This window comes from Indicator indicator, chromosome 4 (assembly GCF_027791375.1).
Source record: "Indicator indicator isolate 239-I01 chromosome 4, UM_Iind_1.1, whole genome shotgun sequence".
In the NCBI taxonomy this organism is placed as follows: Eukaryota; Metazoa; Chordata; class Aves; order Piciformes; family Indicatoridae; genus Indicator; species Indicator indicator.
In genome coordinates, this window is record NC_072013.1 from 8,454,345 (window position 1) to 8,471,098 (window position 16,754).

The window sequence follows — 16,754 nt, forward strand, 5'->3', positions numbered from 1 at the left end:
AGACAATATGTCCAGTGACTGCCCTAAATATTGTACGTCCTGAAGTATTTGGTTTATTTGGAGGAAAGCACTCATGCTTTGCCATCTTAGTGGTTTTAAATAGAGGTCCTTGTGTACAGCAAGGACTGAAGTTTTATCTTCTGTCTTGGTTAATTACCAGCATAGCCATTGTGGTCTTGATACACCACCATGACTGGATTCCTGATTTTACTTGGAGTCTATGTGATTGAGCTTTGCAATCCCATATCTTTGTGACATAGCAAACCAAGAGAAATGCAAAAGCAGTGCTTGCCTAGCTGCATCCCCTTAGGTGGTGTTTTCTGTTGTGAACTGGCCTAATTGGCTTAGGCTATTTCAAGTTCACAAAAACTCAGCTGAAAAGAATGGAGCAAGATTTTAATGTCTTAAGTTCTCAAGCAGAAGCTGAAGATACAAAATGCATTATCACACGTAGAAGTCTTGTTTCTACTAATGCACAGAAGATACCACAGAATAGCCAGTGCAGGGGGGAAGGCACAGTAGAAAGTGTTGTTTCAATGCCTTCCTCTGCAGATGTCACCTTGAAGTGAAAAACTTACCTTTGTGATCCTCTCTTCCACGATGATGCTAATTTAGCAAAGAGCACTGTTAGATGATGAGACTAATCTAGCAAGGAGCTTTGTCTTCACTTTTGTCTAACTTAAACTCGGTATTAAAAAAGTGGAGGCTTCCTTAAGCTAAAAGAGAAGGTACGGACAGCCCAGTGTCAAAACTGAGCTGCTTACAGATGAATCCAGTGCTTTTCCAACAGACTCAATGTGCTGTTTTTACTTGGCATCTCTTTCACCACTGCTTCGAGGCTTGGTATGCCAACCATAGACCAAATACATTCTATATCCTCATTCTGTGACTATAAAGAAGCCTTTTTAGGTCAAGAAAGTGATCAAGGAAAGCCCGTGGATGTTCAACTGCTATCAAATCAAGGAACTTCAGGGTCTTTTCTGAAGCACACTATTTTTATATGGTGTTAGTGGGCAAGCAGAATTTTTCTGCAGTTGCCTTGACATTGCTTTATTATTTTGTTTTCTAAGAGACAGGAGAAAAATAGGGATGAGATGCAGTTGCACTCTACTTCACAGACATGGGAATCTTTAAGGTTTCAGTGCTTTTGTGGTGATTTGTTTGGGTTTGTTTATTAACCTGTTTGTGGACAGGATAAAACCCCAGTATGTGGCTCAGCCCCTAGGCTGTTCTGAGGGTGGTTTTGTTTTGGATTTTGCAGTGTGTTTGTGGTTTTGCCTTTTTTTTTTTTTCCCCCTTTCAGTCTCCCAGACTGTTTTGTTCATGACCTAAAAGGAAGACTGCGAAATACTTAGACCATTTCCAAAATTATTGATATTGAAGAGTTCTGGGGGGTTTTGTGAACCATAATGAAGGAGTGTGTGAAAACACTGCATAAACGAGGTGAACATCTCAAGCTGTCCTTCATGGGCTGTGCTTGAGGGGAAAGGTGCAGGAGGTGTGTGTCCTGAGCATGTGGAGTGATTATAGCATTCTGAAAAACGGTGTGTGAGAGTAGATTTTGGTACTTCTTCCTTGTGATTCTTCACATCCTTTCAGCTGTTTTCAGGAATGTGGTGTTGCAAACAAACATATTTATTACACTTTATTTGCATTCCGGTTTGCTTGTTCAATTTATCTCTTCTAGATAGTAGAAGCAGACTTCCTCTTCTTGTACTCCATGACATTTCCTTATCTGTCCTTGGAAACATTTCTCCTGAGAAGTCTAGCCTTCTGAAATCCAGCTTTAGCTTCAGCAGTGGTACCTTTTGCTTTTGTAGGTCATTTCAGATACATTGCAAGAATTCTAAAATGGATGAGGCAAATCTTGATAAGAGGCAGTGGAACAGCCAAGCTGCCTGAGTGTTTATAAAATTTTGCTTCATGAATTAAAAACCATTTTTAAAACTGGTCAGGGTTTCAGAGGAAAATGCTATACTTCTTAGTCCTGAGGAGACGATAAAAGGATTTCTTACGAAGTTGTGCAGCTGTGGAAGTCTCCAGGCTTTTCTGCAGCTCCCTGTTTGTTCAGCTGGAATTTGGTAAGGCTTTTGCTATTCGCATTGGAAGAGAAATGCTGAACTAATGCTTTGAGTCTTGGTAGCCGTTAATGAGATGCTCTCCAGTCTTGCAACTCAGGGTTTTGACTCCTGATATACCTCCAGTTGAAGTGTAGTAACTTTGGGAAGGCAGACTATTTGTGAAGTTGAAGGGAGTACTATTTTCAAGGAAAGCAGTACTGCATATCCAAAGCCTGTTTCCAGGACTACTTCTGTTTTCAGTTTGTTTTTTATGCAAGTAAAAACTTGTGGGTGGAAGAGTGAGTAGAGTAAGGATTTGAGGTTTGGTTAGCTGTGTTTATTTTATTAGTCAAATGAGCTCTGGGCTTGCACTGTGGCTGACTGGATGGCAGACCCTTTAAGGGGCAAGCCACCATTTTCCTCTTAGCAGGACTGACGTGGCACCTGTTAAGCCATGAGCCTCTTCAGTGGGCAGGAAGCACTCAGAAACATTGTATGTTTTTATGACAAGAAGAGTGGGCCAGGTGCTGCTGAAATCAGTTACATCATTCTCTTCAAAAGTGTGAGAACTTGCTGTGCCAAGGGTATACCAGGCCCTGCCTGAAGCTCCAAAAGGAGGGCATGAATAGCATGAAATGTTCACATCTTAAGCTTTACCTTGCCCAACTCCAAAAGCCTCACGTGTTGAGTGATAAGAGATTGCTATGACTGATCTATCATCATTTCTCCTTTCTGCTTCAAATCAGAGAGAAAAATAACAGCTAATTGGCAGTGCAAAATATTCTATGGCGCAAAGCTGCTACTTCTGTTATGTGGAAGGGGCTGGTGGGAAAACTGCTGCATCCATGGGTAAGAAGATGCATTAAATGTCCCAGCTTCTGCTTGCCCTGTGTCACTTAGGTGTGGATTGCAGACATTAAACATATCAGCACATGAGCTGACTTCTGCAAAAGAGCAGGTGTGTGACTGTGCAGTATGTTTGAAGCAGTTCTTAATGCACATTTACAAACTGTATAGTAATGCTGCATCAAGGTAAACAATAAATGAAAACTAGCAATAAACTGCAGGTTCCCAGGCACAAAAATGTGGTGTTGAGAAATTTTTTTCCTCCTTACTTTGAATTAAAACACAAGTGCAAATGAATCTTGGTTTTCAGGGTTGTATGGTACTGTCATTCAAGCAGTTGAGACTTGCAGAGATGTGAGGAAGGGCAAGGAAATGGTTCAGGTACTGTTTGTAAAATCCTTATTAGTGAAAGAGCAAACTCTGTGGGTATATATTCTGTTACATGTGCCTGCCAGCTCCTCAGATTTCATTTTGCTGTAAGTGTTTAACAGTCTTTTTGAAGAATGGAAGTGGAATAAACCCATGTGATTGAATATTTAGTAATTGAGGCTGTGTAGAACATGTACACAGATTGACCTTGGATTTATTCTCTCACTTTGGTACAGAGCTGTGAGCCATAATAATAAGACTTGACACGGTAAAAGAGAAAAAAAGAAGAAAAAAAACACTAATAAAAGTTCTTTATATTGTTATGATTTTTCAGTCTGATTCTTCTTTGTTAGAATGATTCTTTCACAGGATTTGGTAGAACTTGCTTTTGCATTGGATTTTTTTCCACTGGAAAGAGGAAAAAAAGAGGGCTGGAGAAAATCAGACAGGCCACTCCTGAACACATCAGATGACTCTGCAATGGCAGGCAGGTTGCGTTTTTTTCTTCCAGTGTGAAGGCAACTCAAGTGGGGAAAATGGAAACTGTCGTATTTTTTTGTGTGGAAAATGATTGCTTAGTGGAAGAAATGCATGGCTGCAACCCAGGGCTGGTGTTCCAGTCATATTACAATGTGATTTGGATTAAAATAAAAGTTGAAAGGAGAATATTGCTTCTTCAAATAAATTACAGGTTTTTCTTACTCTTTCAGAGTGAGTTACAGTGCAAGACAACTTTAAAAACTTGATACTTGGAAGGTTTTCTGCTTCTTCATGACCTTAGAGTTAAATATCCCACCTACCAGAATGACTTTGAGTACATGCTTGGATTTATTTCTGCAGTTTTGCTTTACAATAGTGGATTGCTTTGTTACTTATTACCACTACAGAAGTTAGTAGAATATTCTCCTGCCAAAAACTAGTTTCTTCGCATCTTTTCTTGCACATTTTATTTTTCCTTCCACTTTTGTATTGGTCAGTGATGGACCAGTTCTGAAAGCCTGTTATCCTTAAAACTGTTAACAGTGGAACCTCCAAGCTCTCCAGGGTTTGGTTTCTCTTTATGCATTTATGGAGCAAACTGGCAAGTGTTTGAGATATTAAATTGATTTCATGCTTGCCATAAAACTCCAAAAGCTGCTCTATGTTCAGGATAAAGAAGAGTGTTCAGTGTTTTATCCTCTTGTCCTTTCAAATTAAAACCAAAAAACAACGTTAAAGATTAGGCCAAAATCCATTTGATTTTATTTCTAGTTCAATTAAATGAGTTCTACTTGCACATTCTAATACTATTCCCAAAGTGGTCATGCTACCACAGTGTCCAGTTCTGCTACAAGTCACCTTTTGCACTAGAGGAATACCCCATACTGTCAGGCAATAGGACCCTGAGGAGAGTGGGAGGGAGTGCATCTGTAAATAAATATATGCATAAGAAGTGTGATACCTTAAAGGAGAAGCAACTTTCTTCACATTTCAGAGAAAGCAGAAGGTCCAATGTGTAATTAAGAGACTATGGAGGTACTAAAAATGAGAGTTGCTCAGTTCTCATACTTTTGCCTTGATGCTAAACCAAGCTGTGGTCTGTTTTGCCTTACAACATCCATGCTTCTAGCATGGCAGAGAACTAACTTGCACTGCCACATCTCTTGGTGCACTATCTCAGTGTAATCTAGTGCAACCTTGTGAAATATTCAGTCAGTGCTAGGAAGAGGCTGAAATGATTGTAGCAAAAGCAGGATGAAGGGGTAGTGCTAATTACAAGGTGGTAGTAAACACCTCTGACCTTCACAGTTCAGCTGCAATCCCAGTTTTGCCTGAGTTGATGGAAGACTTCTGCAATTATTAGCATAAGCAGAACCATGATGCATGCTCCGTTTTTTTACCATGCAGACAAAGGTTCAGTCATCAGTAAATTAATCCTTGTTGCCCAAAGGAAGGTTGGGAAGTTGTAAAAGTAGTCAGAGAATGTGCACACTGCTCTGCCTGCTGGAGTAAGGATTTACTCTGGAAAAGGGCTTTGACCCACATGCAAAGTACATAATGCAGAAATGCTCATTGGCACTTGGGGATGAGTGGAGCTAATGACTCGAAGCAAAAGTCTCGACTGTGCTTGATGAAGGCAGCCACTGGTTCCAGTGTTACGCATACATCGTGAGCTGCAGCCACTGGAAAAAGAGTAAGAATTAGAGGGCAGAAGACTTGTTGGCATACTCCAACAACCTGTATTGAGACACCACCATCTCTAGCTGGAAGGCAACTGCTTGCTGACACTTTGTATGAAGCACAGTGACAATGAGGAATTTTATCTTAGGCTTCTAGCTCCTGTTCCTCCTTCCCTTGCAAAAAGCAAAGGGCTGTTTTTTTGTTTGTGGTTTTTTTTTTCCCACACGTATGGTCTCCTTGTAGGAGAGATGATTTTAAGCTGAAACTTTCTGAGTCTTAAGTTTTTTTAAAGGTAAAAGACTATATTAAACCCCATTGTCAGTTAAATCCATAGCAAGTAGACTTGATTTAAATTGGCTAAAAAAATATTTTTTTTTTTTTTGAAGCACTTCAAAGATGAGAGGAAGAGTCTACAGCCGTGCCATTCAGCACCAGCTGGAGTCTTACATAGCAGCTGGTGCTGGTTGATCTTGGACATTTTCCATTTAAGACTGGTAAGATTTTTAGAAGGTTTTGCAGCCTATTGCCAATAGGATAACAATTTCAGACTCTCTCTCACAGGCTCTCTCAAGAACATGTGTGATGAATAATTTGATTAAAATTCAGTATTATGTCATTGTGTTAGAAATACTGGTGTAAAGCAGTTTACCTCCAGGACATTAAGCTTAATGATGCCATCTCCGTCTTTATCAAAGGCGTGGAATGCCCCTGAAGGAAAAAAAAATGGAGTGAATTACTCTATCTGTAAAGATGATCCTGGATGGCAAACCAAATTGTGCTCCTGTTGTGCTATGCAAACTTGTGCAAGCGTTTACTTGTATGGGCAGCAAGTATTTCTGCAGTATTTTTCCTTAGCTAACATACAGATAAATGCAGTGGTGTCTCGTGCTGGTGTGAGATGGCAGTCATATTTTAGATTCCCTAAGCACCTCTCTTTAATTATTAATACTGACTCTGGGCAGTAGTGCTTTAAACACACCTTGCTTTGAGTACAACAGCATGGTTTGGGGGCAACAGGGCAGTAAAACGGGGGCTACTCACTGAACATGGCATCCAGGCGCACGAAGCAGCAGATGAAGCTGTCAAAGTCTATGTTCATGTTCTTGTCGGCGTAGCGCATGGTGATGATGTCGTAGAGCTGGTTGTTCAGCCGAAACCCTGCAGAGGACCACAAATGGGGCACAGCTGGGCTGCAGCCAGGGCAAGTGCTGGTGCTGGGCAGGCTTCCTGATGCAGTTTGGCCTTTGGAAGCAGGTGCTGTCTATGCCCAGCCAAGGCCCAGGCTGCAGGGTACTGCTGTAGCTACTTAATCAGCTGCATTCTTACACAGGAGTAACATGCTGTTTCTTTGATTAAAGAAGTCATCCTTTTCCCTTAGAGGGCAGATAAAGACCTTTGCTGGGTTAGGCCTGCTATGCAGAAGAGGCAGTACACCATTGTATTTGAGCAAAAAGCTAGAAAAGTCAAAAAACTGTTTTCGCAGGACAAATGTCATTAAACTGCAAGTTTTGCAAAAATAGTTTCTTTTCACTGTGCAGGCAGAAGAGGAGACTGAGCCTGCAATGGCTTGGTGCCTAAGAAACATAAGCAGGACTCAGAAAATGTTCATCCAGTTACCTCTGATGCAGACTTGACCATGGACCTGCTCTGCCTTGGTTTTGGTGACTGTACACTTGGGTTGAAAGTTTTCCACTGTTCTTTGTAACTTACACAAACAAAGAACCCACAGCCTAAATGACAGCAAACGTCCTCAGCACTCCTTGTTTCTCCTGCATAACAGGACCCTGAGCGGGAGATCCGTAAGACACGAGAGCATCATTCATTGGGAACTCTAAAGAGCTGAAGAGATCTATTTGATTTGCAAGATCATAGAATCAAGAAGGTTGGAAGAGACCTCAAAGATCATCAAGTCCAACCTGTCACCCTAAACTTCATGACTATCTAAACCACGTCCAATCCGCCCTTGAACGCCTCCAGGGATGGTGACTCCACCACCTCCCTGGGCAGCTCATTCCAATGGCCAACCACTCTCTCTGTGAAGAACTTTCTCCTCACCTCCAGCCTACACCTCCCCTGGTGCAGCTTGAGACTGTGTCCTCTTGTTCTGGTGCTGGTTGCCTGGGAGAAGAGACCAACCCCCTCCTGGCTACAACCTCCCTTCAGGTAGTTGTAGACAGCAATAAGGTCTCCCCTAAGGTCTCCTCTTCTCCAGGCTAAACAGTCCCAGCTCCCTCAGCCTCTCCTCATAGGGCTTGTGCTCAAGGCCTCTCACCAGCCTCGTTGCCCTTCTCTGGACATGCTCCAACAATTCAAGATATACAAGCCTGCTGTTTAGATGTTTGAGAAGCTCTGTTGGGGAAAATAAGAGATTAAAAAAAATTTCTCCGGTGTCTGTCTTTAAAAGGTAGCACTCTGTTCCTGATCTCACCCTGGGACACATCAAACAACACGAGGTTTCTTTAGCTGCTGTGCACATGGCACTGGGGGGAGTACCTCCATCATTGACTGCGTTGCGCATCTCGTAGCTGTTAATGGTTCCTGAATGATCCGTGTCGTAACGCTTGAAAATTTTCTGGAAAATGAAAAAAGATAAATGCACAACAGCAATAAAAAGCTTGTCCTTCTGTTGAATTACCCACTGACTGGATATGGGATGCATGCCTCAGGTGCTTGTGGGCTTTCTTACTTGCTTAAAGGCCTGCTGCTCAACAGCATAGAGCCCCCTCTCAGTCGTGAAGTAAAATAATTTAGATCCATACCATGAGAAGCAAAAAGCTGCCCTCTAGAGACTTTCCTCATTTGACTTGAGCTTCTGTTGTTAATCATCTCTCTTGATTGCCCTAATTAAGCTATTTATAACGCCTGCTTCTAGTTCCCATCATGCTTTTCCTTCCATTTGTATGCCTCCATGCTATTCTCATGGGAGGAGTTCTTATGTGAGTACTGGAGCTTCAGAAATTTAGGCTATTTGCTTAGGCTGTGAGTAGGATGAAGAGAGGCATTACTTTTCTTTTTAGAAGTAATTTTTTTAGCTTTTGTTTTTTGTTGTAGTATATATGGAGAGTTCTGCCTTTCCTACAAGCTTTTGCACTGCATAAGCTGTGAAGACCAGGACTGTGGCTATCAGTATTACCTGCCAGCTTTTTATCTTGTCCCAGAGATGTCGAAACTCATCAAAGTTTATCTTCCCTGAGCCATCTGTCTGTGATGCAATGTTCAGGTAAAAACCATATAATATTTTAAAGATAAAATGAATTAACTTTGAAACTACCAGTCATGGTGGATGTGAATCTGAGTTGAGGCTCTCCTCAGCACTAAGAGCTGGCTGAGCTGTGCAGTGAAGTACGTCTTGGCTATCGTGCATAGTATTTTGCTTCAGGAGCGTGAAGTGCTGTTTGTACTTTGTGTAGAAGTAAACATCTGGTAGAGGACAGAGGCTTGTTTGTGGAGCTGTTATGAAGTACACGAGCAGGATGTTTTAGTGGGCTCTTTCTAACTGTCTTCTAATGTGAATCTTACCCAATGTTTTTAAGACAACTAAGTTTTTTCACAGAGTGAAGCTCTTTTTGCTTTGTTTAAAATGAGAACTAAGCCAAATGCTGGCTAAAGCTATTTATAAAAATACATTTAGGCTCCAACTTATGGCTCTGGGTTGCAGTTCAAATTTTGTTCTGGTTATGCTTGAATATGCTCATGTTCTTTCAAAATCATGTGTTATGTCAAATAGGGAAACTGGGAGATGTTGTATCAGAGCAGCCCTGCCTTTTATTACACTTACTCTGAGATGAGTAACTGTGTGTTGCATGCTAAGCATACAGTGAGATGTATAAAGTTAAAGAGAGAAATATAGTAAGCTTGTTGGCAGGAATTGTGGTTATGTTGCTTAAAACTATGCTTTAATATGACAGCTTGCCAGTTGCTGATACCTAAGCATGAGTACAGTCATGACTGATGTGTTCTGTAGTTTTCTGGATTGATATAAAACCCAAGTGTGCTGGTGTGGTATCAGGCACTCCCCTTTCACCAGTAAAGGATACATCCATTAAAGCAATCATGCTGCGGCAGGATTCCAGTTCAAATCCTTCTGTCTTTAGGTCCTTATCTGAAAGGTGAAAAACAGATCATGAAAGTCAGCAAGTGCTTCTTCCTCTTAGGAAGCACTCAGAGTAGAACTCAAATCTACTCCCCTCATCCAGAGAGAAATTACTCTAAAGTCATTGCTTGTGAAATAGAGATTGCTTTTCTTGACCTGTTATACACAATAAAAACCTCTGGGAAACGCTAACTTGCAGGTAGCTAAGCAAGCCCAGGCCTGATGAGCGTTTGCTCATTTCTGCATTATCATTTGTACTTGATAGCTTCTAGAGAGCATCTCTATGAAAAGTTCAGCTGACTGAAGTCTCAGGTGTAAAATTCATGGCAGTAACTAGGAAATTTGTGTGTTTGAAACCATAACAATTTTTAGAGTGCAGCTCAGGGGTGGAAGGTTACATTACACTGCAGACTTCTTTGTCCAAGGTACTGACAAATATGCTCAAACTCACGTTTTTTCACAACGTTATTGAGAACATTCCTGAGTTCTTCAGCATTGATCTCCATGTCCTAGTGGGAAGTGAGAACATCATTAATCACAACATTCCTTAAGAGGATCGTTTTATGGATAGATGTGCTATAAGTGTGAAATCTGATTACCCTCCAATATGGCACATATATCCTTCAAATTATAGAGCAATGTAGTTCTCATAAACTGGAGTCCAAGTCTTTCTTGAGGCTGCAGTAGAAGGTAGGTCTATATAGTGCTTATTTAACTATGACTGGAAGATCAAGTGGTAATCTGAAGCCACTGTGTCAGCCAAAAAGTGAAAATCCCTGAAATCTCTGTAACCCATTTGCAGTCTACTGATTATGCAGCTCTTTCATCTGTTTCTCATTTTCAGCTTTTCTCATTAATCACATTAATCACTGGTGGGCACTGCATTTCTAACTTGTTTATACATGCCATGCAAAATAGCTTCAGGGAGTAGTGATCAAAGTAAAAGCCTGAATTTAAATAAGTCTCCCTCGTACACCATGGAAATAGCTTATATGTACACAGAGGGATAGACGTATACTTAATTGGATCTTGTTTTGATTTTTGCTTGGCTTCAGATCTCAAGGGATATTTAATGGATGAAAATTCAAAGAAAACCTTAAAATTCAGTGCTTTGAATCTATGAAGCAGTTGATCTAGGTGCTGCTGTGGCTAGGCTGCTTTGATGGCAAAAGTGGGGATTGGGTGCATACTCACATCCCCTGCAATCTGTTGGAAAATATTCCTGAACTGTTTTTCCTCTTCACTCCCCTCGCGAGTTTTTGCTGAAGGACGCTGAAAAGAGGCAAGATAAGAAGAGACATATTCTTAGCCCAGCAGAGAAGGGCCTGGGTGGCTTGCTCATCTTGTGAATCTGGAGGTCTTTGGAGGGAACAGGTCAACCTCCTGTTCCTTTATATTTATTTTTTTTTCCCCAAAAAAAACCATTGTGAAGGAGAAGTTTGGAGCAGAAGAGGCATATGTGCTCCATTGCTGCCCATAGGCTATTGAACTGACCAGTGAGACTTGGGCTTGAGAGGTCTATTCAATCTGGGAACCCCTTGGTGGAGACAAGCAACATGTAAGAGAGGAAACTGATGAAAGCAAACCTTTCTCAGACCCATGCAAAGGGCAAGCCTAAACTCTAAGGCTGATACTGAAAAAGGAAACTTACTCCCACCTCAGTATCAAATGACAGGAATTAAGTGTTACAAAATAAAGTTATTTCTTAGTTTAGGTCTTATTCTTGTTTGTCTAAATGCAGAAGAAAGTTCAGATTAGTCTGCGCTTCACCACAGGTGTGCTCTAACAGTCAGGCAATAGATCAGGACACTCCCTGTAAGCAGATACTCCAGCCATGCCTCCAGTGCAGGATCTGGCTCAAGTGCCTCACCCAGATACAGGCACAAACTCCACACTCGTTACTGTGTTTTCCTCCTCTTTGGTAGTGAGTGAAAGGAGGAGTGGTGCAGGAGATCATAGGATTACTCATCCTTTTCTCCTCTGGCCAAGGAGGACTGGTATAGGCATGTGTAGTTTGAACTGGGGAGGGGCTGTGATTGTTGCCAGGAGCTCCTGAACCCCCCTGGTGAATTTATGTGGGCAGGGGGATTGAGGTGTGCTGCTCTTGGAGAAGGGATCTCTCACAGCCAAGATCCTTGTATGAGAGCAATCAGGAGATGTTTTCAAGCAAGCAAATCCTCCAGCACAGGTGTTAAATTGCTAAAGAGGTAGTCTCCAATTTGCTCATGCTCATTAGATACGTTTAAACCAGATGCAAGCTATGCTAAGATTTTATGAGAAGCTGTTCAGTATCTTAGTACACTTCTTTGTGCCATTCCTGTGCTCTCCCCAGCCACGATTTCATGCTAAGCAAGAGCAAGAACTATTTCCCCCTGTGCCACAGGCTGCAGAAACCTTTTTCTCATCCACATGTTTTTTTTCACCATCTTTGTGAGCATCTTCATCTGCTGTCAACTCTTTATTGCTGTTAGCTCTGTCAGAAACAAAGATGATAGGCTAGAAGAAGGAAGACACCAATGGAAAACCAAAAATCACACAAGAAATAGTGAGAGGGAAAGTATTTGGACACAACTGTTTTGTGATAAAGCACATTCAGCAAGAGCTTCCCCTGCAAGAGCATGACCAGGGATGCCAAAGCTGGGAATGAAAGCAAAGAAGGGTGTGGGGGAAAGGAAGTAGAGGAATTTATGAAGCTACTGCTCTCCCCGTGCTAAAAGCCTTTTTGCCATCTCTTGGGTTTAGCTTTCCTTTTCAAAAAGACAGTATAAATTTAAATGTTTGTGGGGTTTTTTCCCCTTTTTTTGCTGAGGTGAAGGGAAAAAATAAGCCTCAGAGTCTCAGTTCACAGTTGAAATGACTGTCCTTCTGTGAGGGATGTTAGCACAAAAAGTGAGCAGAATCTGAATCCTACAGAGAAGTAAGTATTTGTGCAGGGACTTACTAGTTTTGTGAAGCATCTATACTCTCTCTATTAATTCTTGAAGTATTCAGCAGTAAGCAGCCATGTTCAACTGTTCTGCTTTAGGACATTTAAAACAAGGAAGCTGCTACAAGGTAGCTGCTACAAGATGTGTGTTACCCTACAATGCTAATTGCAAGTGTCCTCTCTTGAGAATGTCTGATTACATTTTCAAGGTCTTAAATGTGCTGTGTAGAATCAAAAGAAAATCCTGGACTTCAGTGAGCAGGAACCTCAGGAAAGATGAGTAGCTAGATTAGCAAATGTGAAGGCACATATCTGGAGAAGGGGTGCTTTTCACTAGAAAGGGATGTCAGGGTGTCTGTGGAGGGGGTAGGAGGGAAGGGCAGTTGGAGAACCCTGAAGATTAATCTTATAAAGCTGGGAAGTTTCTGTTACCCCTTGAGTGAGAGGGGTATATGATGCTCATGCTATTTCCTTAGAGTTTAGTATAGGAAGACAAAAGCTTTGCTGCCTGCAAATGGCCTCTTATCCAGTGCCCTTCATTAACTAAATGAGCTTCCAGGTGCAGGGAAATCATATCAAGGAACTCTGCTCCTGATGCATGCATTGCACATGCGCTTTGCCTTGCTGGTGCTTAGCACATTGCACAAGTACCCACCTTGCCCTTTTTCTTTTTCTGCACGAAAAGAGACAAAATAATAATAAAGTGTTTTAAGAAGAATTGAAGATTTTACTCAGATTATGTAGAGCCAATGATAATGTTCTTTTTTTTTTTCTCTTGCCCTTTCTCACATTTATTTTCCCCATTCCTATGTTTACACAAGTCTGGATTTTTTTTTTCCCCATTTCCTGTATACATACAATTTTCATATTTCCAAAAATGAGGGAAAATGCTTTCACCAAGAAACTGCATAATGAAGAATAGTAATTGCAGAAACCATAGCAAAACAGTGTCCCATCTCCTCTGGGCCTTTGTCTGCTTGAACAAAATCTCTATTACACCTTTAGCTCTGACTATTCCTTTCCTTTTTCCAAACCCATCAGTTCAGTGGCAATTAAATTTCACCAGATCTGGAAAGATTTTGCTACCATAATAGCAAACAGAAGAGAAACACTTCTGAGGAAGGTTTGAGGAAGCTGAGTTCTGTGCAAGAACGTTTTTATAGATTCATAGAATGGTTTGGATTGGAAGGGGCCTTGAAGATCATTTAGTTCCAACACCCCTGGCGTTGGAAGGGACACCTTCCACTAGACCAGATTGCTCAAGGCCCCATCCAACCTGGCCTTGAACACCTGCAGGGAAGGGGCACCCATGACCTTCCTGGGCAACCTGGGAGGTCTAATTTTTATTTTTTCAAGACTAATTATATTGTTATTTATAGGATATTCCCACAAAGATGTGTAAATCCCAGGGGTGAAGAGTTGGAGTTTGTCATGGCACTACTTTAAATCAGAGTACAAGCAGGGTCCCTTTCCCAGAAAGCACGTATTTGAAGAATAAGGTACTTTTTTCTTCATTAGATGAGATATCCATTTCACAAGCACAGAGCTAGGTCTCCCCTGGTAAGCTAATGATCTCTACTGATGAAGGCAAGGGCATTATCTGCTTAGCATGCAACTTCTTTGTGCCAGGAGCAGATTTTAAATCTGGCTAAAGGTTTTGGTCTGCCCCAACTGGAAAGCAGTGTATACAAAGTAAGTGTTAATAGAAATATCTTGATGAGAAACAATACGGGAATTTATGCTAAAGGAGAAGCCATATGGCTGCAAATGTTTTGCTGTTGTAGGTTTCTCTAGATCTGATGCTTCTCCTCTCCCTACCCCTATTCAAGTAAAATAAATACCCAGGACAGTACTTACTGATGGACGCTCTGCCTCGATCATGTTGTCAACCTCCCTAGGAGAAAGCAGAAAGTAAATAAATCAGGAAACTGGTTGTTCCCAATGTTGGTGTTTCTGTTGTTGGTTTGTAAGCAGCCACTTGAACCATTCACCCAACCGGTGGTGTGGGCTGTGTTCCTAGCATCACATCTGTAGGCTCGAGCTGTAGCTTTTTCTGAGCTGAGTACCCCAAGTACCAAATTCCAGAAGGACTGCTGTCTGTTTTACTCCTCTAAGGAGCCTTAATAACATTGAACTTTGACAGCTGAGAGTAATACAGAAGCTGTTCAGCCTCAGTAAAGTGACACTGGCTGCAATTTGCTGAGCTCTGGGAAACTAGTTGAAAAGAAGGGTGGAAAAGAAACAACTACCAAAACATAGATTTGGTTCAATGATGTGTTTGGCCAAAACTTCGGCCAGTGGTATATAGCAATAAAACCCTAACAGATTGATGTTCATTACTGAAACTGGTTAATGGTACATTTACAAAGGATACCCTGGAAGTAGTGATCTTCTCCAAAGATAATTTAAAGCAGGTGCTTGTTAGACTATAAGGGAAGTTTGGAGAAATGAGTTTGCAGCTTGGAGTTTTAAATGAGGTTAAGAGAATTTAAAAGCAAAGTGTAGCAAACTGGGACCATGACTATAGCAGAGATCACGTCTACCTTTATGGACAGATAAATGAAGCTGCAACTTACTCTGAAAGACTTCTTTTCTCTGAGAAGACCCTCAGGATGAATTCTCCCTCCTGGTGGGGGTCATATGTTGATGGGATGACAACGTACTCGCTGGGAGGTAGCCGGAAGCGCTCAGAGATTTCTCGCATGTTTATGTAGGTTTTGCTTCTAGCTTTGGAGGCGTTGTAGAGGAAAAAATCCTTTTGCAAGTGGTGCTTGGTGCCATGCATCTACAGAACAAATGGGTCAATTTGTCTTCAAGGAAGTCTTACCCATCCCCAGGTGACTTGTCATGCAGGCAGTACATGTCTGGGACAGGAAACAGAAATGAAGCAGCAGCTTACCAAGCAGGGAGCTGAGAAGGGACACTTCTTGGTAACAGGTATGGAGTCTGTCACTTTTAACTCACTACTGCTTGGATCTAGTTGGGCTAGAGGGCTGCTCCCTGCCCACCTGCAGATTGTAGGCTGCCTTCTCTAGTGTAGGCACTTCTATCTGAGTACTTTGGGTGCTAAATTGTCTGTAACCAAAGTTCAGCTACTTTCCTTGGAGAGTGAGGAATGGTATATAGACTCTTACATGCAAATGTGGTAGGTTAAAGGTGCTTTTGGTGGAAACATGTCTTTGCCTGGACAAAACATTAATTCTGTATCTGCTAAAGAAATGTGATAATCAAATGTTGCACTGTTTCAAAGATGAACACTGGGCCAAGAACTGGGGGCAATAAGAACAATTGTGGGTTGTTTTTTTCTGCAGAAATGGCCACCTGTAACACAGTCAGCACAGACAATATTCAGGCTGTCATCTTCATCTGGAGAACTGTCTACATTCTCCAGATAACGTAGCCTTCTGGCAAGTTTGTTTGCAAAACTTATCATGCCAATGATTCAGCTACCAGCAGCCTCAGAAAAAAAATGCTTCTTAGATGTTTTCTTCAATGGCTGAAAAGGTCACTGATTTTTTCCAAATGAGTTCTAGGACTATAGAAAAAACTCCATGCAGCATATGGGCTATTGGCATTATTTTCAGGAGGAAATGGAAGTAGTTCAGGGTGGTTCTCCATGGAGTGCAAAAGTTAGGTGCTCACAGATGATGCTTCCTACAGCCCAGGCTCCCTGGCTGACCTTGCAACCCATGGCCAGGTCTTCTACAGAACAGAAAAGAAGGACTAAGGGAAAGATGCAAGTGAAAATTGGGTGCAGGTGAGAAGGAAGCAAAAACTACTTGCAAACTGTTACTAAATAAACACTCAAAGCAGAAAGGTTAGCATTTCACTTCTGTTACATCCCTGAAAACAAACTTGACTGGACAGTTTCCTGCTGACTTACAGACAGGCACAACAGTAACACTAGCTGTGAGCATACACCAAGATGTCAGTCTGCCTCCCGTTCTGCTCATACCTCTTTAGGCACCTTAAGGAGAAACAAAGAGAAGAAACTGTCAGAGCTGCTAGGTGAGTCCACTTGTTGACAGAGCATACAAAAGGGCATTCACACGCATTGCTGGGAGCATATCCAGTAATGAAAATGCCCCAAGTTAGATAAATATTCTAAGCGATTTCTCTCTTCCTTTCTAGATTTCTTGGGATCTGCATGGGGTCCACTAAGATCTGAACTAAATATATTTGTGCAAAGGTCTGAGTAAATTGACTTCATCATGAAACTGAGAGGAGAGGTTAATTGCTGTGTTTGCATCTTGGTTGTCTGTTTCCCTTTTTACATGATTCTGCCAATGAAATGTTGAAT

The 16,754-nt window shown here is 41.6% G+C and overlaps 1 protein-coding gene across 1 annotated transcript in view; it reads right to left on the reverse strand.

Annotated features, from left to right (window-relative positions):
• Positions 1 to 4,505: 4,505 nt before the first annotated feature.
• CAPN3 (calpain 3) overlaps positions 4,506 to 16,754 on the reverse strand; it is a 29,940-nt gene continuing 17,691 nt past the window's right edge. Inside the window, exons 12-24 of the mRNA XM_054400368.1 lie at positions 16,410 to 16,421; positions 15,031 to 15,239; positions 14,312 to 14,348; positions 13,110 to 13,127; positions 11,923 to 12,024; positions 10,723 to 10,800; positions 9,980 to 10,037; positions 9,473 to 9,537; positions 8,569 to 8,637; positions 7,929 to 8,007; positions 6,477 to 6,593; positions 6,085 to 6,143; positions 4,506 to 5,437 (exon numbers count right to left, since the gene is read on the reverse strand). Coding sequence (XP_054256343.1) covers positions 5,411 to 5,437; positions 6,085 to 6,143; positions 6,477 to 6,593; positions 7,929 to 8,007; positions 8,569 to 8,637; positions 9,473 to 9,537; positions 9,980 to 10,037; positions 10,723 to 10,800; positions 11,923 to 12,024; positions 13,110 to 13,127; positions 14,312 to 14,348; positions 15,031 to 15,239; positions 16,410 to 16,421 — 930 coding nt within the window. The 3' untranslated portion in view covers positions 4,506 to 5,410. The remainder of the gene's footprint in view (positions 5,438 to 6,084; positions 6,144 to 6,476; positions 6,594 to 7,928; positions 8,008 to 8,568; positions 8,638 to 9,472; positions 9,538 to 9,979; positions 10,038 to 10,722; positions 10,801 to 11,922; positions 12,025 to 13,109; positions 13,128 to 14,311; positions 14,349 to 15,030; positions 15,240 to 16,409; positions 16,422 to 16,754) is intronic.